General features: G+C 51.8%; 2 protein-coding genes across 2 annotated transcripts; both read right to left on the reverse strand.

Moving 5' to 3' along the window:
• Positions 1 to 3,660: 3,660 nt before the first annotated feature.
• Positions 3,661 to 7,668, reverse strand: LOC114661643 (cytosolic sulfotransferase 3-like). The gene is made up of 8 exons (XM_028814791.2): positions 7,599 to 7,668; positions 4,928 to 5,077; positions 4,692 to 4,820; positions 4,511 to 4,608; positions 4,306 to 4,432; positions 4,117 to 4,211; positions 3,867 to 4,041; positions 3,661 to 3,786 (listed from the first exon to the last, which is right to left on the reverse strand). Exons 1-8 carry the CDS (start codon positions 7,651 to 7,653, stop codon positions 3,674 to 3,676), a joined length of 942 nt encoding a protein of 313 aa, XP_028670624.1. The 5' UTR covers positions 7,654 to 7,668; the 3' UTR covers positions 3,661 to 3,673.
• Positions 7,669 to 14,634: 6,966 nt separating this feature from the next.
• Positions 14,635 to 18,701, reverse strand: asphd1 (aspartate beta-hydroxylase domain containing 1). The gene is made up of 6 exons (XM_051934640.1): positions 18,368 to 18,701; positions 16,635 to 17,057; positions 16,221 to 16,436; positions 15,468 to 15,675; positions 15,269 to 15,382; positions 14,635 to 15,180 (listed from the first exon to the last, which is right to left on the reverse strand). Exons 2-6 carry the CDS (start codon positions 17,049 to 17,051, stop codon positions 15,071 to 15,073), a joined length of 1,065 nt encoding a protein of 354 aa, XP_051790600.1. The 5' UTR covers positions 17,052 to 17,057; positions 18,368 to 18,701; the 3' UTR covers positions 14,635 to 15,070.
• Positions 18,702 to 23,983: the final 5,282 nt, after the last annotated feature.

A 23,983-nucleotide genomic window follows, 5' to 3' on the forward strand; every position in this document is an offset into this window, starting at 1 on the left:
AACACAAGACACCTGATCCCAGTGTCTCTTGTCCATTTTTGTGTGATAGTCATGGTGGCATGACACAGCAAATGTTGATTCCCTGCAGTTGGCATCTCGCCAGGTACCGCATACTCAGTCCTGGTGGGCACATCTCCAAAGCTCGGTCTTAAACAGCACTTTGGCCCCTCATCCCATCTTTCATTACTGCAAGCTGATTTTTATTATTTGTCACCTTGGACCTTCAGCTTGTAAAGCCTCGGATCTGAGAAGTCTCTGCTGGGCTCACACCGTCTCTTGGGTGTGCCAGGTGGGGTGGAGATCTTTAAGAATGGAGAGTTGGCACATCGTCCCTGGGAGAAGGTTGATGACTAACTGGCCCACCCGTCGGTGTGCACAGACCAAGGTGTGTCTGCCCGGGTGAAGCCTTGTGAAACAAGATGCTGACTGAGCAGGGACCTCTGATTTAATGGCTTTTGTGTCACGTTAGATCTTCTCTCACTGACTAGCTGGTTGATCCCAAGACAAGGAGTGAGAGAATAAAGTAAATGGCAGAAAACACCAAGGAACACGCTGTCAGCGGGCAGCCTTCACACTTGTAACATTTGAGCTGATGGCACTGCATCACCCCTACAGCTGGCCACATACTGTAATGGCACCATCACACCTTTATTTAGGGGGCGCAGTGTCAACCCTACAGCCGGCCACATACCCTAAATAAAGTCTGGCTGAACACCTCAGTGCCACCCATATAGATGTCAACGTACTGTAATGACACAGTGTCATCCCTACAGGTAGGCAATAGAATAATGGCACCCTCAAGCCTTTATTCAGAGGGCACAGTGCCAACCTACAGCTGGCCGCATATCCTAAATAAAGTCTGGCTGCACACCTCAGTGCCACCCATATAGATGTCAACGTACTGTAATGACACAGTGTCATCCCTACAGGTAGGCAATAGAATAATGGCACCCTCAAGCCTTTATTCAGAGGGCACAGTGCCAACCTACAGCTGGCCGCATATCCTAAATAAAGTCTGGCTGCACACCTCAGTGCCACCCATATAGCTGGGAATGTACTGTAATGGCACGGCGCCATCCCTACAGGTAGGCAATAGAATAATGGCACCCTCACGCCTTTATTCAGAGGGCACAGTGCCAACCTACAGCCGGCCGCATACCCTAAATAAAGTCAGGCTGCACACCTCAGTGCCACCTCATAGCTGGCCATGTACTGTAAAGTTTATTCACGCCTTCCTAACCAGAACAGCAGAACCAGGGTGCTTCATGTCACTCCAGACTTTGTGGCACGGACACTGGCAGGTCACTTTAAAACCATCACATAAAGTCTTAGAAACTGGAGCCAGTGGGCATGTAAAGCTGTGCCTAATAAAGTGGACTCAGTGGTTCTTTACGTGGAATTGTCCGTTTGAAGGTCTCACTCCAGGATCAGGAGTTCCTTAGAAAATGAACGTTTGCCATCAGTTTTGCAGGAGACCCTAACATTACGATACCAGCGCTAAGCCAGTAGGGGGCAGGCTGCTCAAGATTTGGTGCCAAGATTTGAAGCTGACTGGCACTATGGAGTTTGTTTATCCCTTTTCATAGTGGGTATCAGCTGCCCAAATGCCATCTTCCAATTTTTTGGACTTTGAGGAACCGCAGCAGGAGGACGGGCAGCACAGAGACCTGCAGACGAGCCATTTGTGTGTGTGGGGGTGGGGTCTTGTTGCCAAGGCGACAGTGGGCGACTTTGTGAGCATAAAAGAAAGCAAGCAGAGACATGGAGGGCAGAGCATGTTGGTGCCAGCTGCTTTGGAAAAGAGCCCAACTGTGACGCTGTGCCAGGCCTCAGTGTGCCAATGTGGTGTCCCTTAAATGACGTCAAAGACGGAGGGAGCGCGGGTGTACAGCTGAGTTATGTCACCCAACTAGCAGAGTCCATTTTGAATCGGTCGGTTTATCAGTTCAGTGAGTTGATATTCTTTGTTTGTATATAGTGCCTTTACCTGAGTTCACATGGCATTGCCAAGTCACTTCAAACAAGTGAGCCAATCCACCCGCACACATTCAGTGCCCTTCTCAGCCAGTCATTTTCAAACCCGCTTAGTCCTGAACAGGGCATCATCAGTTATAATGTCTGTAGATAGCGCCTGGCAGCCGCTCGCTGCCCCCCGACGTATAAACTTAATGTCCTGCTGGAACTTCATTTACAAAACTGCAGCAGCAAAGTGGGTGGGCCTGGAAAAAACTCGGTGGGCTCAGTCTACTGAAGATCAGACTGGGGTCTCGGGGGCTGAGTTGGTCCTCATTGAAGTCTGGCACAGCTTGGCTTATTAATGGTTGAACTTTAATCAAATAGAAACATCCATCCATCCATTATCCAATGTGCTATAACCTAACTGCAGGGTCGTGGGGGTCTGCTGGAGCCAATCCCAGCCAACAAAGGGCGCAAGGCAGGAAACAAACCCCGGGCAGGGCGCCAACCCATCGCAGCAAATAGAACCATTAAGGGGCAATTCTGCACCCCCAGTCCCCCCAGTAGCTTGTGTTGCACCATTCGCTGCCCTAAAGCCACAGACACTGGGAGTCAAAAGCAGGTGGCACTCGATCACCTTTTCAGTTATAGTGCCTTTCATAGAGTCAGCCCCCCCATCTACAACAAAGGCCACTTATTCAGGTGTGTGCGGAGTTGGCACGTCGTCTCACCAGCTGTCACCCACTCCTAAGCCCTAGATCAGCCTTTTTCTTTATAGCGCCATGTATACCACCCTGCGGATCACCAGTCAGGCAAGGGAAGGACCCCGGGTTGGCAATGCCCACTCTCGGGGGATCACTTGTCAGTCTAGTAGTGAAGCCATCTTTTCCTATAGTGCCTTGTAGGAAGTGGCACAGGCGGAGTGACACATCTGACTGGCGGTGTCCTGTTGTTGCCTCCCCCTGTAAGAGGGTCTCCTAATGGATGGACCTTGATGAGTGGAGAGCGCCAGCCTCAGTCACAAAGCACCAGAGGAGTGCAAATGACGGACTGGTATGTTATAGCGCCTGTCATGGAGTGGTCATGTGCCCTCATAAAGTGCTTGGTTTTTCGTTTCTTTTTATACATGGAGATACAATGAGGTTTGCTCTTCATTTACTGAGGGTCTTTAGGTAAACAAAGCAATGACAAGTGGCACTGTAATACTTTATTCAACACATCTGCCGTTTCCATCTGTGGTAGGAGTAAGACCACCCTTGGCCGCCAGAGCTGCGATGGCCCCCTCCAGTTTGGTGTGCATCTCCTACAAGTTTCTAGCAGTCTGACATCAAGTTCTTCCCAAACCTCCATGTAGAATTCTTTAAGAACCCCCAAAACATCTCCACAGGACTCAATTTTGGGCCATTCTAGAATCTTCCGTTTCTTTTTTTGCAGACGTTTTTTTGACCGATTTTACTGGCATGTTTTGGGTCATTGTCAGATGGCCTCCAGGACCCTCTGGTACACGGAGGGTGATCAGCGACCGCCCCCTCCCCACTGAAGCCCCCCATCCAGCTTAATCTAATAAATGACACGCAGCCGACTGTCGAGGTCCCCTTGCACTTCATCTTTTATTTCACAGCATGGAAGGATGGATGATCACAGGGAGAGCGTCACACACCTACAGTTTGACAGCTGAACTGAGCGCGTCGTGCCCCCCCACACCCCCCAGGTGTCATTAGATATCCGTGCGGAACATCAGCGTGGTGCCCTCCATCTTCCTTTTGTAGTCTTCATCGAATCTTTCATTCTGCACTACGGTGAAGTGGTTCTTCCAGTCGCCCACCTGACCTGTAGGGGAGTGAGGGCGTGAGTGACCTCTGACCTGTCCATCCAGTCCACAAGCCCCGCCCCATTCCTCACTCACTCACCTTTCCTCATGAAGGGCGACACCTTGTGGTCCATAGCGGAGCAGGTTGAGTAGTTGGCCATGGGGCTGCTCTTCATCACGTCAAAGCTGGTTTGGCTCACCACCTTCTGCTTGTCCGCCACGCTCAGCTCCCTGCCCAAGAAGCGGCAGATCTTGTCTATCTCACGTGGAAGGTTCTGCGTGACAGAGACGGAGTTAAAGGCAGAGACAGACAAGGGTAGCGATAGGGGTGACAAGTCAGTGCTGCCCACCTCCTTCAGGTCCTCGTAGAGCAGGTACAGGATGGGCTGCGACTCCTTCTTGTCCCACCAGCCCCTCACGTGGTCATACCAGGACCCAAACACCACTGTGAAGCACAAGAACACCAACCACCATGTGTTTCTGGCACAGGTAGCATTACCACCACACCCGCCCTGCCACCCTCCCACCACGTGGCTTACTCTCTCCATTTATGAATTCCTCGAGGAAGGTGGGCCACGTGCCCGCCCTCGACTGGATCTTGTTCATGCGGCTGAAGTGGAAGTAGGAGACGGCTGTGTCCTTGGCATTGCGGGCCGTGTAGATGATCTGCAGGGGAATTGGGGAGGAGGTTAGCTAGGGCTCAGGTGTTCAGCTGGGCAGCCGCTACCGGCCAGGTGGTCTCACCTTGCAATTGTTGTCCCAGAAAGACTGTGGAATCAGCTGGACGGGGAGGTGGGTTTTGATCAGCCGGGGGGACGGCGTGGCATCCAGAATTGTGGTGCCTGCGGACAAAGCAAGGACCAGCTGTGTGACCGGCAGGACGCCAAATGGAGACTCACCTAGCCACTCGCAGGCTCTAGCCCACCTGCCTCAAAGTCTTCCGTTTTGGACATTTCCAAGAAGGGGACCCTCTCATAAATGGGGGCTCGGTGCACCCGGCTGGGGTCGTCCAAGCAGTACATGAGGTCCACGATTTGGGAGACCCAGGTGGTGCCTGCAGGGCAGAAACAAAAAAACCAAATTAAAGACAAGAGGAATGCTCTGCCATGAACCCTTGGTGCCCACCTCCTCGCCCCTCCACATCTGCTACCCCACTAGTACCAGTTTTTGGGTAGGATGCCACAACGACATCATCAGGCCTGGCTTGGAACGCCTCCACCTGGTCCCAGTTGTCCGTGAAGTAGTGGACCATATGGATGCCACGAAAGGGGAAGAGCTCTGGCCGTTCTTCTTCTTGGTCCTCCGCCATGGCTGCAGATGCAGAGAACAGAAACCAGCTGGTGGGTGAGTGCCAACAAGGCAGGCCTCCCCGAAAAGTAACTCTACTGACCCCTAGAGGCCGACTTGAATAACGTAAAAGATAACATGAAGCTCAAAATGACGTCACAGCTCTCGGCTCAACCCAAAGCCCCAGCTGTCTGAAATCGCAACAAAATGTCGTGTCTGCCGTCTGACTTCAAATCTCGTGCAGCGCTGGGGACGATTAGGGCAGAAGATGACGCAATCGCCTTCTGTCGAGTCATCGTGAGGCCACTGAAAAAAGTGCTGAGCCTGTGCAGCGGGCACAGTGCCCAGCCGTGACCCCTGGGGGTCCACTTGGGCCTTTTTATCCCCAAAATTCCAGTCCTCTTATGTAAACCCAACTGGGACCCCCAAATAATCTTTAAAAAGGTGCAATGTAACCCCCATTGACCTTAAGGTCCCAATTCACTGCCCTGGCACAAACCTGAATGATAAAAGAGTGCCCCCTGTATACCATCAGAGCTGGAGAGCAGAAGCTAAACATTTACTAAAAGAACAAAGTGGCCCAAATACCTTTAAGGGGACGGGGGGTACCAACCAGCAGTGCCACACCAATACCTGGCAGGGTGACACAGAGCCAGTTCCATGACCAGGCTGAGGTGTTACAATTAACATGAAAAATGAAGCTGGGCATGAAAAGCAGCCACTCCACAGGCTTCATGGTGGGAGAGTGCCCCCTTTGGCTTGGCAAGTGAAATAACATCCCACCTCCCCTGCACTCGAAGGGCCAATCAATAAAGTTAAACTGTGGTGAAAACGTCCCTGATGTCCTGCTGACCTGGAGGGTGAAAGGGCACTTCCATGGGCCTGCCAGCTCTTTGGGTGGGTCAGCCAGCCCCCTTTCTGCATGACTTTCTTTCCTCTCAAACACTTGGCACCTGGCAAGCAATGAGTGTAGAAACAAACCGATATTACCATCCACAAGGGGGAATACTGACAAAAAAATGACACGCCGAGCTTAAAAGGGAGGGCGAAGAAGGGAGCGCGCAGATGCCTACGCACATGCGCATCCGAGCGCCCTTTGGCAGAGCATGTGCATTCGGGCTCGACCCAGGTGCACTCGCACACTGGCCTCACGCACCCGCGCTCCCTGCTGCAGTGCACGCGCACACAGGCGGACATGGTCTGTGAGGCGCCAATCTAAACACAGGACTCGCTAGAGCCCACCCTCCCAACTTTGACGAGTGGAAGTGACAGTTTTCATTGCAGGGTTTATTACTTGTTGTGTAAAGGAAGAAATCATCAAATAAACACATAAAGAAAAAAAATCAACAAAAATACTACGTGACATCCTTTCGTCATTTAGGCTGACATTTCATGTTATTATTAGTAATTTACTGGCACAATACTTTTACTTATTTGCTTATTTATGTATTTGTGTCTGCGTGGGTTTCCTCCGGGCGCTCCGGTTTCCTCCCACAGTCCAAAGACATGCAGGTTAGGTGGATTGGCATTTCTAAATTGGCCCTAGTGTGTGCTTGGTGTGTGGGTGTGTTTGTGTGTGTCCTGTGGTGGGTTGGCACCCTGCCCGGGATTGTTTCCTGCCTTGTGCCCTGTGTTGGCTGGGATTGGCTCCAGCAGACCCCCGTGACCCTGTGTTCGGATTCAGCGGGTTGGAAAATGGATGGATGGATGGATGTATTTGTATTTTGTCCATTCCACCGTACACTTGCACACGGACTCCACGCAATCGTGCACGCGAACATGCATCCGCGCTCCTTCCTGCATTCCACGCACACTCAGGCAAAGTACGTGCACACACATACGAACTTCAGCGCTCACCTGAGCTCACGCAGACTCCCCGCAAAAATATACGAGCACGCGCATGCCAGCTTCAGCGCTCACCTGAGCTCACGCAGACTCCCCGCAAAAATATACGAGCACGCGCATGCCAGCTTCAGCGCTCACCTGAGCTCACGCAGACTCCACGCGAAAATATACGAGCACGCGCATGCCAGCTTCAGCGCTCACCTGAGCTCACGCAGACTCCCCGCAAAAATATACGAGCACGCGCATGCCAGCTTCAGCGCTCACCTGAGCTCACGCAGACTCCACGCGAAAATATACGAGCACGCGCATGCGAACTCCACGCACTTGCGACACACGTAACGAGACGGCGCTGATGTGTTTAAACGGCCCCCCAGAGTGAAGTGTACTCCGCCGTGTTGACCTCTTTTTAAAAAGTCGCTTTGGAATAAAGCGATGGCTAAGAAAATGAATCGAAACGTTTAGGTAGCAACTGATGCAAAGGACAAAGTAGGAGCAGTGCGTATGTAAGTGGGTGATGGAAAGCAACCGGGCGCGTGCCCGTTACACGAACCCCACGCTATAGTCGGTGAAGCCTCCTTCATAACAAATCCGCGAGCGACAGGACCGGCTGCGCGCCCCCCGTGAGTCCGCTCGAGCCGCACTCCTTGCTGACGCCTAAAGAGTTGCTGTTTGGTTTTGGGTTTTTTTTTTTCCTGCTTACGTGGAGGTCCCTCACTTGCAGGACGGTGGTCGTTTCTGCACTCGCGCCCGCGCATAGCCGCGCTCTCACCTGTCAGGTCTTCTAAGTGGACGCCGGTCGTGCACTGCGCCGTCCCTTCCGTGCCCTCTTAAATTATTCACTCCGCCCGACTGCCCGCCCGCCTGCCCGCCTGTCCACTCGCTCGTCCCTCCCACCTTCACCCCCAGCCCCCCTCAGACTTCCTTATCTTTTTCATTCTCTTTCGCCAGCTCTCACCCCACCCTACCCTCTCGTTTCCTCTCCTTTCCCCCTGTAGAGTTCAGTAGGGCGGTGAGCGTCTGTTTTGGCATGAAGTCATGGGGCTGTGGGGGGGGGGGAGGGGGGGGGGGATTATGGAGTAGCCAGGAGGCTTGGAGTTGACGGCTGATTAAAATTCCAGCCGATTGCCCCCCCTCCTGCGGCGGAGAAAGATAAAAAACTAAACAGGCATTGACACAAGTTAAAGTGAAGCGAATTCTTTATGCTGTTTCTACAGGAGTTCTGATAGCTGATCGGAAAATCATTCAAAAGTGTCAGATTTAGTACTAGTTTGGGTAAAAAGGAGGATTTTAAACTGGATAATGATATCTAAAAATAATATTTCAGAAAGCGAAGTGTTTTACTCTGTCACTCCTAGTGTGTGTCGCAATTGTGTTCGATAAATGGAGTGACATCATGTCCGGACATTGGCAGATTTCCCCATTTACCCGTAATCCAGAGGCGAAGCGAGATCCCCCTGTTCTGAAGGCACGAGCTAACTTCGATTGTCATCTAACTCAGCTGTGGAAAACAAAGTTTATGGGGACCCCCAGAACAGCTTATTACTCCCACCCTCTTGTATTCTGGCCAGCCAGTCTGCTGCGTCGGGCTTTGCCGTTGCCGTGTTCCCTTTCCCTCTTTTAAACTCTCATCGTTTAATGTGTTCAAGTCGCTTATGGAAACAAGCAGCTGTAAAATGTGAATAATGGACGTGGAGCTCAGCCTTAACGTTAGCAGTGCACCGCCTAGCGGAAACTATTTTATAATGCATGTACTTACCAAAGGCATTCCATTTGTCATTTGAAAAGACGGCACATCACACACCTTCTGTGTGTCTGTGAGGCACCATCTGTTAGAATGACAAATGCAATGCCTTTTATTCGCTCCATATGTTTGTAAGGCACCATCTGTTGGAATGGCAGACATAGCAACTGAATGGACACTCCGATTGACAGACACTCATCCTTTTATTAGGGTGGATTGACAGCTCCTCGGGGACATGTGGGCTCTGTTCTGGTGACCTCAAAACGTACAGCTTATGTTTTCGATATTTAAACCTAAGCGAACCAGCAGTTACACATTTGATCATTTCTTAGCTCAGGCCTCAGGTCTTCTGTGATGCCACGCACTGCCAGCTGCCTCATCCTCCATGCCAACACATCCACAGCAGCCGCTCCACCTCCCTCTGCTCACCGAGTGCCACACTGTCCCCTTGGCTGGCAGCCCCTCTCACAGGTCTCAGCAGCGGGGGCGCCGGGTCTCACTTATATAGCCATCTTCATCGGTGTGTCCCTGACCCCTCTTACAGATCGCAGCTTCCTGAAGAGTGTGGCCATCTCAGCTCCAGACCCGGGGGCTTTACACTGCCAGGGGTAACACAAATGTCACCCCAAGACACTCGAGGTGGGTGAGGTGACCTGGTCTGCCCAGCCTGAAGTGAACTGTCATAAGTGTGGTCACGTGGTCCACCACCATTAGTGCTAGACCTCTACCTTGGGATTGTTACTCAGTGATATCCCACTGTTAACACCAACGCAGCAACCTGGGGGGCCGGAGGAATGTATTCAGCAGCTATTTTACACCGGACCACTGAGGGGGCCCTAAAAAGGGCCTTTGGCATCTCCAGGTCTTCTGCACTGTCATTGTCACAGGCTCTCAACTGCTTTGTCCCCTCGTCACCGCCTCGTTCTCCTCACCTGGGGTCCAAAGCAACCTGACAGCCTGAGAGGCTGAAACTGCATAACCGTTGGCTGAAAGGGAAAACGAAATAAAGAAATTCATACAAAGACGAGGAATAAAACGAAACGAATCGAGAAAGGCCAGGGCGGCTGGCAGCCACAGTTCAGGTGGACAGTGGCACGCCAGGCTCCGATGACAACTCCCTCCCTCCTGCATCAAGCGCACAGCAGCTGTGGCCGCCCATCCCCCCCACCCCTCCATCGGGGGACATTCAGGAATCTGCAGGCCTTTAAGTGGGTGTGGAGACCTGAGGCTTTAAACAGGAACCCGAGTGAGACCTTTGATCTGACTGAGCTGTAAGGAGGCGCTGGTATGTGACCTTTGTCACCCACAAACCTTCTGAAACTCGGCATCTTGACTAGTTACAAAAACAAGAGAACAAAGGAGCCGACAAAAAAGGGGGGGGGGTCACATGTGCAGTGGCACAATTAGTCAGCGCTGGCACCGTCCAGGTGAGGAGGACCACATGTAAGTAAGACTGACACAGACCACTGACCTCAAACCTGCTGGAATCGGGGGCACTGACACCATGTGACTTGTTGTGTACACACAAAGCAGTGGGCAGACAGGACGCGGGTTCAAATGCCACTACTGACAGCATGAGACCACAGGCCGGGCACCTCACCTGCCAGCGTGCCAAATGGAGAAAGGAAAAGAGGAAAACAGAAAAGGAACCAATTTAAGAAGATGGCAGCCAAAGAAGGAGAGACGTGTTCAGGCACATCAGTGTGATTTACCACCTATTATATAGCGCCTTTTATTCTATCTATCTATCTATCTATCTATCTATCTATCTATCTATCTATCTATCTATCTATCTATCTATCTATTAATAATGGCTTATCTATCTATCTATTATATGAGGGTTGCCTGAGTTCCGCACGGAATCACTCGAAATAAGTAGCCAAGGATTTTTTTGTCTATTTTTCTCATGTACTTCAATCCTTTTTAAACTTTTTCCAAGTATTCACCGCCAACATCAATGCACTTTTGGGCTCTTCTGACCCACGCCGCAAAACACTCGCGAAAGGCTGTCTTTGGGAGGTTGTCCAGCTGTTCTTTGACAGCTGCAATCAGTTCCTGTCGAATTTTGAAGTTGTGGCCTCACAGGGGTTCTGTCACCTTCGGGAAGAGCCAAATGTCACATGGTGCAAGATCAGGCGAGTAGGGTGGCGGGTTCAAAACGTTGACACCACTGTCTTCAATGAAATGCTTCGTCGCATTAGCCGTGTGGGCTGGCGCATTGTCATGATGCAAAAAGTGCCTTCGCAAGTTCTTGGACCGGCCTCTAGCCATCGCAGAAAAAACGTCAGGTAGGCACTGAGTGGTGTGCCACTCAGAGGTCACAGTTTTCCACTCCATCAGCGGAATTGACGCGACAATGCCATCGATGTTGAAAAAGATGGCAAACATGGTGCGTTCCACCGACCGGATTAAACCATCAGAAAAGTCGTAAAAAATCATCACTCGAAAGTCACGCACGCACGGAGTTGGGAGCTTCGCCGCTAGCGCCGGCTGCGCACTCTCAGTTCGTTTGCTTCTCGTGTTCATTCTGAAGGAAGAGAGGGAGCAAAACATCTGAACAAAAACATGCAACCACTTGAATAATCTCTCTACACCGCAGAACAGGTTTCAACAGGCTGACACTCGACAAACGATAAAATTCCGCACGGAACCCAGACAACCCTCGTATAGTGCCTTTCACTCTATCTATATCTATCTATCTATCATATAGTGCCATTCATATCTATCTATCATATAGTGCCATTCATATCTATCTATCTATCTATCTATCTATCTATCTATCTATCTATCTATCTATCTATCTATCTATCTATCTGCCCCTCCTGATTAAACTTCTTTCCTAACTGACAGGTTTTTCAGGTACAGTAGCCTGAAGTTTCAGGGTCTGCCACTTTCTGCTTACTCATCAGGGTCTTAGATCGTCGACATGTTGCGTGCTCCTCAGGCCGTGCACATCAGAATCGCGCTGCACTCGTGACAATAAGGACCCTCCTAATGGCCCCCTAATTTTGAAGGGTCTGCCCCTTTGATGGCTCTGAGCCGATTATTAGCCAAGTTGCTGGAGGTTTGCTGTGGACACAAAAGGCTCACTGACGCTGGGGTCTTTATTAACATGTAACTCAATCTGAGGGTGGCACCGTGGCACAATGGAGAGCTCAGAGGCTGGCGTCATTGTCTTTGTTCTGTTTTGTGTTCTCATGGGTTTTTGCCAATTCTTCCTGGAGTGGAAGTTAATGGTTGTGTGTGAGTGGGCCATGCAATGGGCTGCCATGATGCTGTTGCGTTAGTCCTGCCTCGTGCTCTTTGCTCTCAGGATTGGCTCAGGTCCACCCTTCCCATAAAAACAGCTGTGGACGTCTCATGGCTGCTATTTGAATGCTGTCTCTAAACTGTGGACACTCCTGACGGCCCCTCTGTCTTTTCTTCCATGGCTGCTGCCTCTCGTGTTTCACACATGCCTTGCATGTGGGCACACCATCCTTGGCATAACAGATCTGTGAAAGATGCCAGCTGTTTGACGCACCAAACCCCGCCACAGGTTTTCTCATCAAAAATGTAAAAATTGTGTCACTGAAAGAAAACCAAAGTGTCGTTACACTCGCCCCAGTGTTTGAGCCAACAACGCCACCATCTTGATTGTGATGCCTTCTTGGGGTTGCTGGTCGCTCGTAATTAAGTGTGAAATGTGCTGCCGGGTTTAAGCAGTTAGGTTATTAGGTCAAAGGGGCGGGTAAGTGTGTTAGCCAATGGGAGCGCTTCCTAGGATCACATGTCCCCATTGTGCCAACACCGCCTGTCCGGTCCTTGTGACTCTGTGTGCCCCCAGATTGCTGTGAAGAATGAAGGTCTCATCGTCAGGGTCACAGGCTGTGGAAAGCAATCCAGACTGAAGGCGTCGTAGATACTCGTGTTCATAAAGTGTTTGTCATTCAATAACTTTTATACTTTCTTATACTTCTCAATAAAAAGAAAGAAATCTCCACAAATAAAAATCACTGGTATGCATCTGATTGGTGTGCGGTAATCGTGATAGACGCCTTAGGGAACTGAACTCTGAACATCTTAAGGAGCTCTGGTGCCTGCCTTTGAACTGTGGTGACAGACAGACAGATGTGAAAGGCGCTATATAATGAGAGATAGAAGTGAAAGATGCTATATGATAGATTGATAGATATGAAAGGCACTATATAATAGATAGATAGATAGATAGATAGATAGATAGATAGATAGATAGATAGATAGATGTGAAAGGCGCTAAATAACACAGATAGATTGATTTGCAGTGTAGTAGGCAGGATTAGATAGATCGATATGATATGAAAGGTGCTATATGATAGAAAGAAAGAAAGAAAGAATTTGGTGAAGTAGGTAGGATTACACAGATAGATAGATAGATAGATAGATAGATAGATAGATAGATAGATAGATAGATAGATAGATAGATAGATAGATAGATAGAAGTGAAAGGCGCTATATGATAGAAAGAATTTGGTGAAGTAGGTAGGATTACACAGATAGATGTGAAAGGCACTATATAATAGATAGATAGATAGATAGATAGATAGATAGATAGATAGATAGATAGATAGATAGATAGATAGATAGATAGATAGATAGATAGATAGATGTGAAAGGCGCTTTATAACACAGATAGATTTTTGGTGTAGTAGGCAGGATTAGATAGATGATGTGATATGAAAGGCGCTATATGATAGGGCTGCTGCTTCGAACATTTGAGATGCATCTGAGGTGGACGTCGCCCAAGCTGCCTGCTGCCACGTGTTTGTGCTGAGATGAAGGACACTCCACGGCTAACTCTACCACAGTGCTCCGGGGTGGGGGGGCACCACAGGGGGCTTTTCTTTCCAGCTGCTGTTCCGGCCAGTCAGTGTTTTACCGGTTGACTGACCGAGACCTCCATGCATTCTGTTGAGCCGCAGCCTACCTTTGGTTTACCTGAGTGCCCCCTTGTGGCTCGTCGACTCAGAAATGCCCACAGCGTTCAGTTCACGTTAAAGTGACAATACAGGAGGACACTTACGCAGCGTCTTCATGACGAGTTGTCTTATGGGGGGGGGATCCTGCTGGTGGGCTCACTCCGTTCCTTTCATTATTTGCTTTCATCCTCATTTTAGCCCCGCCCCCAATTCCGTTTACCTGTAGTATTTGTGCCAGGCTAAAACAACAAGAAGGCGGGCAGCACAATAGTTAGGGGGGGTCTGACAATTTCAGGGGTCCGGGTTCAAGATGCAGACGGCATTGAGGTATTTACACTCATCCCACATGCCTGAAATAAGCAGAAGTCGGGCAGCACAGTGGTTGGGGGGGGGGGGGGGGGTGGTCTCGCATTTACATCATCTGGGCAAGGCCTGGGGGGTGTGGGGGGCTGCAGCACAGCCTCAGGGACCCGAGATCAGTTTCTGAAAAGTCTTTCTGCAAAGCTGAAACTGGGACCTCAAGGCTTAGGGGGGCTACCTCCCCACAATTGGAACCCGGGTTCAATATGTGCACAGCAGGGGAGTATTTGGGGTCTCTCAAGTAGCACTCGGGTGGCACAATTCCTGACCTGGCTCCTGTGTTCCAGTCCCTGTATGATAATAAAGTACCACAACGGCCTGGCATCCCATCCACAGTCATTTCCCATTGGACCCCTCGTGACCCTTCAGGGGGTCCCCATGATACATTTTCACCTTGAGAGTCCCGACGCTCTCTCCCAGTAAGTCTGCACCCCAATCACTCCTCGTAAGAGTCAGAGGGTCACCTCAGAATTTAACAGCTGGCATCCAAATGGTGAGCCACCAACAGAGTTGGCATATTTGCATCCCCCTTTCCCCCACTTTGATACCAATTTAAGGGACCCCCTCTCCAATAAAACAGGAGCCCAGAAAACCCATGGATGAGTGTGTCCCCCGTACCCCCCCTCACCCTACCCATGCCAATCCCTGCCCTGTCCAGGCGGTGGCAGCACTGAGTCCCACTCGGCCACATTGTTGCTGATTTTTTTTCTTTTTCTGTTATTCATTTCCAATAAAAACTGCAATTGTTATACAGAGAGGGGATGGATGGACGACACAGAGGTGAGTGGGGGGCACAGAGACAGACTGATGGACGCTCGAGTGGGACGGTCTGATTTGACACCCCATTTCTCGGTGAGTTTTATCGAAGTGCGTCGTTATGATCACATGTCCTCCAGGCCGCCGTCATGCCGGATACAAAGCAGACCCTCGACGACAGGCACTCGAGTGTAAGAGGCAGACGTCTCTTGGGACCACCCAGGATGCCAGGGTCTGGTCAGGAACGTTGGGAGGTGGTCACATCCCCCCCCAGCTGTTGGGGTCTAGTCTCTCGGAGGTCTACGCTCTGGAAGCACAGCAGTGGACAGGGTATGGTGGAGGGGTTGGTGGGTCGGTGGTCTCAAATGGACGTCTGCTTCACCGGCCAGGGGCAAAGATGTAATCCAAGGCTTGTCTCTCAGCAGCAGCCACGTTGGGGTGCCAGAGATCGACAGTGAAGACCACGCAGGGGCCGTCCTCGGGGCTTCCTGTGTGGCACAGACAGAGAGAGTCACCTGGATTGTCACTCACTACCCCAGAGCCACCGGTCGGCCCACTCAGCTCGACTCGACTTACCGTTATGAGCCGTCGTGTGCAGAAAGGAGTCGTCCACCAGGAGGCAGTAGCCCTCCGACCAGCACTGTGGCTCGCCGCCCACCACCAGCTCACACCCTGTGGGCACCTTCAGACCTGTGGGGGGCAGAGGGTGGGTTAGTGGGTGACAGGATGGCCCTGGCCAGTCAGATGTGTGAACCCAAGGAGCTCGGCCTCTCACCCAGATGACAGCGCAGGCGGGTGTTGGTGGGCCCGTAGGTCCCTGGCAGGCTGGTGCCAGGCTGCAGAAGGGAGAAGCCGGCATTGCCAAAGATGTTTCCGTTGATGAAGGTGCGGAGGGAGCTGAGGACGCGGTAGGTGCGGGGACAGCTGCGGCAGTTCTGGGGCACCCACACCCCCTTTGTGAAGAGGAAGAAGGAGAAGTGGCCCTGAAAGAGGAAGTCGCACTGTTAGGCTCCACCCCCCCACACACACAGGCTTCATGTTCAGCTCTTTGACTCCCACATTGACCCCATTCTGCAGTGAACCCCCAAAACGCACCACATGTTTAGAACTACAGTTCCCAGCATGCCTTAACAAGGTGACCTGCCCTCGCCTACTGACTACATTTCCCATGAGCCTCAGTACTTTGGCAGTAGGATTCAGACCCCACAATGCATCAGTGTTTAAAGCCTGTATTTCCCATGTTGCCTCAGTAGCCAGGGTGACTGTGTTTCCCATCATGCCTCCAAGACTAAACGTTGTTAACGCCTCAATATTTAATGGCTACAGCTTTCTAGAACCACAACAGGGTGCCCATTGTTTTGCTGGTGCCTAAGCTCTCCATGGCACATCCAGTCTTACTATTCTGAGGTTAACCCCAAGCCCTATGGAAAGACCCCACAGTGCAGAGAAGCCCAATACACTGCGACTACCAGGACCCCCCCAGCAGCCACTTAGAGGCTCATAATGAATTATGGCTCGATCCTCTCACCTTAGCCTGTGTACCTCCACTGGTCCACCCCAGTTTGCCCTCCAGTCCACGCTGGTAGACCACCTCAAACTCGGCCAAGATGGCAGGAAAGCTGGCCTCCAGCACCTCAATATCATGCCGCTGGGCATCCCGTGTGAAGTATGGCATGCTTGGCACATCAGGCAGGTAGAAGAGCTTGGGCTTCTGGATGGACAGGCGGTCAGAGAGGTAGCGAGCCTGGAGGTAGACAAGGAGAAGGTGACTTGTGCCCATATGCCAGTCACTAAAAATGTATCTCACTGGACACATATATCTGACAATTTAACTTACATCTGAGGGCTACCAGGGACATCTGTGGTCAGCTAACAAGATGCCCAGCTGACATCCACCGGGGGCTTCTGAAAGCCAAAAGAGCAAAGAGAACACAAGCCTCACCTGCTCTCGCACCCCCTTGTGGACTCGTCCCATGCCAGACCACGAGTAGCGCTTGGCGTAGTCCTGCAGACTCCTGTACAGCTTGCGTCGGCCTGGCGACACCTGGTCCAGGTCTTGGAAAGGATGGCCGGCACTTATCGGAGAGAAGTAGCCGTGCTCCGATGGGGTGATGCCGATAATTCCCAGTCCAACCTCACCGCCCATGGCTCCGGACACACCCAGCGCTTTTATCCGACCCCTGGCTCGCCTGCTGCTGGAGCTGTCCGGCTCCTGGTCGTCCGTCCCAATCCGATAGCAGTACCACAAGAAGAGGACGAACAGGCCGGCCAGCAGGGCCAGCAGCGGCCGAGACCCCAGCTCCGGCTTTGGGGTGCGGGACAGGAGGAGCGAAATCATGGCTTCCAAATCCCACTGCATCGCTGACTGTGGAGGGGCAGAAAGTGAGACAAGAGTCAGAGTCTCTGTGACAGTGACACCTTGGCTTGGTGGCATGCGATCATAAACAGTCATCAAAGCATCAGTCAGACCCAACGCCCCTCTGTTACAGCTGTCAGTCAAAGTCGGCTTCAGGGCATCAGCGTTGGCATTGGCTTGAGTTTAGGTACAGCGATGCCAAGGATTAGACACTGAGCTTGATGGAGTCATTTACATCAGTAAAGTAATAAGACACAAAACATTCAATTATGAAATAAAAGAGTAGAAATAAAAAGATGGGAAAGGTGCTATATAATAGATAGATAGATAGATAGATAGATAGATAGATAGATAGATAGATAGATAGATAGATAGATAGATAGATAGATAGATAGATAGATAGATAGATAGATAGAATTTGGTATAGTAGGCAGGGTTAGATAGATAGATAGATAGATAGATAGATAGATAGATAGATAGATAGATAGATAGATAGATAGATAGATAGATAGATAGATAGATAGATAGATAGATAGATAGATAGAATTTGGTATAGTAGGCAGGGTTAGATAGATAGATAGATAGATAGATAGATAGATAGATAGATAGATAGATAGATAGATAGATACGTTTTCAATAAGGTTATTATACGTATATAATAAAAGACATTATACAATATGTAGCAACTTATGAAAGGCACTGTACAATATACAGTAAGTTACAAAAGGCACTACGTAACAGACAGACAGTCAGTCTTTCAAAGGTCCCTGTCCTGTCCGCCTCTGCTCCTCGCCCTCGATATCCCCCCGTCAGCCCCGGTGCCCTCACTCACACTGACCAGGAACTGAAGCCCAAGCCCACTTCTGCTCTGCGGCCACCTGTTTGTCACCGGCTCGACATGCCCACCCATTTACTGCTCACCTCTCCTGCGCAGGTAACGACCACTTCATTACAGCACAGATGTCCCCAAGCCTGCGGGGCCCACCGTAGCTGAGAGCGTAGCGCCCCCCTGTGGCTGTCCATTGCCTTTATGGCCGGCGTCGCGAATGTACGCACGCCGCCAGCCCGTGTGTGTCTGTGTGCGCTCCGGTGGGGCGCTGCGCTCTGTTGCACACTCGTTTTCGCCAGTTTCACACCAGGCTGCTCGCACCCCTTCTGCCAACGGGCGCTCATTGCACTGACCACAGGCAGATAAAATAAATCGATGAGACAGCCAGCTAGCCAGTCAGGCCTCTCTGGTCCCCTCATCCGCTCGCTCTCCCGTCCTCGCCCCTTTTAACGCGGCCCCAAATGACAAATCGCGCGATCTGCGGGGGTACCTGTGTATCCGGGTTCTGTGGCCGTTAACTCAGTCGCTCGTCATCTTTGTGAATGATGTTGCTTCTGCTCACGAAGATGCGCTACGGGAAAAGCCGGAAATGTACGAGAGGGAGGCTCTGCGGACTGGAGGGTCCCGAGACTTTCTGGGTTTGGTGCAGGAAAGAATGCAAGAACGAAAGAAAAGAAAGGAAGGTGAGTGGACCGGTGGAGAATCCGAATCCTCCACAGGTCAGTGAAACACAGAGAGCACCGCCTAAGGAGCGATGAGTTAGTGCATCACGGGAGCTCAACAAACAGCATCGCCCCTACAGCGACGCAATTCCGTACTGCCACCACTGGGGGCGCTGGCGGTGCTTCTAAATTGTTAATGGTTTTCATTTGTTATTCCAGACGGTGTGTGAATTCTTTCCCGATATAAACCCAAAGATCTGACGTGATTGTGTGCGGGACTGAGCAGAGAGAGGACAAATGGAGCGCACTGCGCTGCGAAGGCTGAACCGTGAAAGAAACACTCATTAATGGACGGCGACGGGGGCTCCTTCGTGTTTTCAGGCTTCTAATTCGCTTAAGCTCATGTGTGGTGTGGAGTAGTTGGGGCAGGAGGGGTGCCCGCCTAGCCAGCCATAGCAATCAATGGGGTGACGGCTTTCAAATGACCGAAAGTAAGGGGGTGGGGGGTGCAGTGCTGGCGTAAAGTGGGACAGAGCAGGTAATCTGTCAGTCAACGGCAGAACGCCGTCATTTACACATCTACATTCGATGAGCAGAAGCCGTAAATCACGGTGAGAAACGCCGAGAAAGCTCACGCACACACGGGGAGGAGATGCAGACTCCATGCAGCCGGGGCTATGGGGGCGTGAGGCGGACTTCACATTTGTTTAATTTGCGGTCTTTCACAAAACTCTCTTAGTCATCCGTGGCGTTTTTAGACATTCGGTGTGGGAGTCGAGTGGTGTTTCGTCATTGGCTTATTTTAGTGTTGGAACGGAACGTCACACACCACGTGTGCTGCGCTTCGGGAGCGCGCTGCGCGTCGCCGTTTCTCCGCGCCCCCCCTGCGTTGCTCTTCTCCCTCTCACAGTTGGGGGATTCGGCCGAAAACTTTCACGTTTTTCTACAGAAATCTGCTAATAAATACAAACGCAGTGACCTTCTAGAAAGCTGAAGTTTCTCTGTCATATTCACCAGAGCAGGAAGAGGGCAAAACCAGAAGAGTCCTCACTTCAGAGATCTATCTGTTAACGATATAGTGCCTTTCACGTCTGTCTATCATATAGCGCCCATCTTCACTGATTTACACTGTCTTCTATACATCTCAGCTGATAATGACGTCAATAACTCCATGGTGCTCCGTGTCTAATCCTGGTCATTTCTGCATTTCTTTTCATGCCAAAGCTGATGCCCTCAAGTTCAATTTGATCGTTTGATGTACAATTGGCCTCAAGCTGAGGTGTCACTGTCACACCGGGGCTCTGACTCATCACTCACGTTCTGTCCCCCCAGTCAGAACTACAGTGGGATTTGGAAGCCATGCTGTTTCATAGACACACAAAGGCAGTATAAGGGCCCAAGTGGACAAGACCATCTGAAGTGAGTTAGAGAGACAGAGACCATTAGGAAATGGGATGTGCGGGGACCTGCTGGTCAGGACCTGTGGTCTAAACTGGACTCCGGCCACAATAGAAAACCAGTGAAACTGAAGGTAAAGGTGAGCCTCCAAAGACATCGGGCAGCGTCCTGAGGAGGTGAGCACTTCAGACAGCGGCTGCTGGGAGTTTACAAGCCAAACGGAGAGCGACGGCCGGGTGGGTAACGAGAAGAGAGAACCAGCAGGACAGGCTCAGTGACGAGGGACAGTCGGCCAGGTTGACCGAGCTGAGGGTGAGCATCCGTTCAAAATCCTCTGCTAGTCCTAGTTGTGTTGTCCAGCAAAGTTCATCCTTGGTGTGTCCAACCTTCACAGAAACGTGTCACCATTCTCCGGTATTATAAAAAGTAGACAGACTGATAGGTGAATGTGAAAGGCGCTATATAATCGACAGATAGACGGATACGGACCGCTGCCCTTATTCCTAAATGTAACATTTGAATTTGTTTCATTGGCCCTCTGCCCACCTGCCCTTACTAACCCCGTTCTGCTCTGCCCACCTGCCCTTACTAACCCCGCTGCCCTCGGCCCACCTGCCTTTACTAACCCCGCTGCCCTCGGCCCACCTGCCCTTACTAACCCCGCTCTGCTCTGCCCACCTGCCCTTACTAACCCTGATGCCCTCGGCCCACCTGCCCTTACTAACCCTGATGCCCTCAGCCCACCTGCCCTTAATAACCCCGCTGCCCTCTGCCCACCTGCCTTTAATAACCCCGCTGCCCTCTGCCCACCTGCCCTTACTAACCCCGTTCTGCTCAGCCCACCTGCCCTTACTAACCCTGATGCCCTCAGCCCACCTGCCCTTACTAACCCTGCTCTGCTGGGCCCACCTGCCCTTACTAACCCCACTGCCCTCTGCCCACCTGCCTTTAATAACCCCGCTGCCCTCTGCCCACCTGCCCTTACTAACCCCACTGCCCTCGGCCCACCTGCCCTTACTAACCCCGCTGCCCTCGGCCCACCTGCCTTTACTAACCCCGCTGCCCTCGGCCCACCTGCCCTTACTAACCCCACTGCCCTCGGCCCACCTGCCCTTACTAACCCCGCTGCCCTCGGCCCACCTGCCTTTACTAACCCCGCTGCCCTCGGCCCACCTGCCCTTACTAACCCCGCTCTGCTCTGCCCACCTGCCCTTACTAACCCTGATGCCCTCGGCCCACCTGCCCTTACTAACCCTGATGCCCTCTGCCCACCTGCCCTTACTAACCCCGTTCTGCTCGGCCCACCTGCCCTTACCAACCCCGCTGCCCTCTGCCCACCTGCCCTTACTAACCCTGCTCTGCTGGGCCCACCTGCCCTTACTAACCCCACTGCCCTCTGCCCACCTGCCCTTACTAACCCCACTGCCCTCGGCCCACCTGCCCTTACTAACCCCGTTCTGCTCTGCCCACCTGCCCTTACTTACCCCGCTGCCCTCGCCCACCTGCCTTTACTAATCCCACTGCCCTCTGCCCACCTGCCCTTACTAACCCCACTGCCCTCTGCCCACCTGCCCTTACTAACCCCGCTGCCCTCGCCCACCTGCCTTTACTAACCCCACTGCCCTCTGCCCACCTGCCCTTACTAACCCTGCTCTGCTGGGCCCACCTGCCCTTACTTACCCCGCTGCCCTCTGACCACCTGCCCTTACTAACCCCGTTCTGCTCTGCCCACCTGCCCTTACTAACCCCACTGCCCTCTGCCCACCTGCCCTTCCTTACCCCGCTGCCCTCTGCCCACCTGCCCTTCCTTACCCCGCTGCCCTCGCCCACCTGCCCTTACTTACCCCGCTGCCCTCTGACCACCTGCCCTTACTAACCCCGTTCTGCTCTGCCCACCTGCCCTTACTAACCCCACTGCCCTCTGCCCACCTGCCCTTCCTTACCCCGCTGCCCTCTGCCCACCTGCCCTTCCTTACCCCGCTGCCCTCTGCCCACCTGCCCTTACTAACCCCGCTGCCCTCGCCCACCTGCCCTTACTAACCCCGTTCTGCTCTGCCCACCTGCCCTTACTTACCCCGCTGCCCTCGCCCACCTGCCCTTACTTACCCCGCTGCCCTCTGACCACCTGCCCTTACTAACCCCGTTCTGCTCTGCCCACCTGCCCTTACTAACCCCACTGCCCTCTGCCCACCTGCCCTTCCTTACCCCGCTGCCCTCTGCCCACCTGCCCTTCCTTACCCCGCTGCCCTCTGCCCACCTGCCCTTACTAACCCCGCTGCCCTCGCCCACCTGCCCTTACTAACCCCGTTCTGCTCTGCCCACCTGCCCTTACTAACCCCACTGCCCTCTGCCCACCTGCCCTTACTTACCCCGCTGCCCACCTGCCCTTACTAACCCCGCTGCCCTCGCCCACCTGCCCTTACTAACCCCGCTCTGCTCGTCTCTCCATTTCCAGGACTCCCCTCGGGTTCCTCACATTTTCTAATATTCTGTTTGTTTCCCATGTGCCAGTCTTCAGGCTCAGAGACCCCCTCGGATTTACAACTAGAATCCATAAACAGTAAGAGTGTTACAGCATTCGCCCCCCCAGCCCACAAACTGCACTAAACCAGGCTGAATTTGCAAAGGGAGTGGGCCTGGAAACAACTGGGTGGGCAAACAATAAGCCATTTCTGTGTCCGGGTCCCCTTGAAGTTTTGCGCCGCTCACAGGTGTCCAGCGGTTTGGGGGTCCCATAGAGGTTTATGTTGCACTAAGCACTCGGGACAACAGAACATTGAATATCACGTCTGTTATTAATGTTAGACCTGAGATGTGACCCGCCGACAAAGGAGAGCAAAGCCTGCACACCACAGCACACTGGGGGTCCGGGGGTCGACTATATCAGATATTATCAGTCCAAGTGCAGGCTCCAGGACATTTCACAAAATGATCATAAGAACATCCTGAACAGCTGGTTGATGCCAAGTCTCCCAGTTGCGCTGGGCTCACTGGCCATATAATGGTGGCGCCAACAGGGGTCCAGAGAAGAGACAAACTGAACAGAGGAGGCGTCACGAGAGTCCGGCCGTTTACTTCTGGCGAACAGAAACACAGCGGGGTCCGCGCTGCTCAGGCTGTGCTAAACGCCGACAGGGCGCCCCCTACAGGCCCGGCTTTGAGGCCCAGCAGTTGAGTGCCCAGTTCTCATGGTAGGTTTGTTTTGAATGCCAGCACCTTGAGATGGTGTCCCCCACTTTGGTGCGTAAGCGCTGGTAAGTTCATTTAGCACGGCCCCCCACTGCGGGTTCACAAAGGACTCAGACCCCTTTTGTTACGTTGCTAAAATTCTTTACATTTGCTTTTTTTTTCTCCACATCGAGTGACACTCAATACCCAAAATGACAAAACGAAAAGTGGATTTTAGGATTGATCCAAAATATACAGTGAAGCCAGAAATACCCCACTGACACGAGTATTCGGACCCTTTGTGTGACTCAGGTGCATCCCATCCTATTGGCCATCACTGAGATGTTTGGAGCCCACCTGCAGTCAATTCAGTTTCCCGATTTGGGAAGACCCACACCTGTCTACCGGGGGTCCCACAGTTGACGATTACCAAGCCATGAGAGGCTGAAGGAGATCCCTACAGAGCCTGGAGACAGGACTGTGAGGAGGTGCAGACTGGGGGGCCACAAAAAACCTGCAGCACTGAAGGCCCCCAAGAGCAGAGTGGCCTCCAGAATTATTAAATTGATGAAGTCTGAAACAACCACGAGTCCTCCTAGAGCTGACCACCTGGACAAACTGAGCAAGAAACTTCTAGAAGGAGACCCTCCACTGATGGACTAAGTTTAGGGCAGATTTCAAAATCCTCCTTTTAACTTAAAGTGCATCAGGAAAGTATTCCCAGCGCTTCATCACTGTCTCCACATTTTGTTCTGTTACAGCCTTATTCCAAAATGGATTAAATTCATTTTTTTCCTCAGAATTCTGCACACAACACCCCATAATGACAACGTGAAAAAAGTTTACTTGAGGTTTTTGCAAATTTATTAAAAATAAAA

This window comes from Erpetoichthys calabaricus, chromosome 12 (assembly GCF_900747795.2).
Source record: "Erpetoichthys calabaricus chromosome 12, fErpCal1.3, whole genome shotgun sequence".
Lineage (NCBI taxonomy): Eukaryota > Metazoa > Chordata > Cladistia > Polypteriformes > Polypteridae > Erpetoichthys > Erpetoichthys calabaricus.

What these genes read in the sequence shown, in the direction of transcription:
- LOC114661643 (XM_028814791.2), bottom strand. Translation starts at nt 7,653, where the DNA reads ATGCGCGGGCGCGAGTGCAGAAACGACCACCGTCCTGCAAGTGAGGGA. An exon ending in AACGGAAGACTTTGAGGCAG is followed by an intron (nt 4,609 to 4,691) that starts GTGGGCTAGAGC and finishes CTTTGTCCGCAG; the next exon opens with GCACCACAATTCTGGATGCC. An exon ending in GTCGCCCTTCATGAGGAAAG is followed by an intron (nt 3,787 to 3,866) that starts GTGAGTGAGTGA and finishes ACTCCCCTACAG; the next exon opens with GTCAGGTGGGCGACTGGAAG.
- asphd1 (XM_051934640.1), bottom strand. Translation starts at nt 17,051, where the DNA reads ATGCAGTGGGATTTGGAAGCCATGATTTCGCTCCTCCTGTCCCGCACC. An exon ending in ACAAGGGGGTGCGAGAGCAG is followed by an intron (nt 16,437 to 16,634) that starts GTGAGGCTTGTG and finishes GTCTACCTCCAG; the next exon opens with GCTCGCTACCTCTCTGACCG. An exon ending in GCACACGACGGCTCATAACG is followed by an intron (nt 15,181 to 15,268) that starts GTAAGTCGAGTC and finishes TGTGCCACACAG; the next exon opens with GAAGCCCCGAGGACGGCCCC.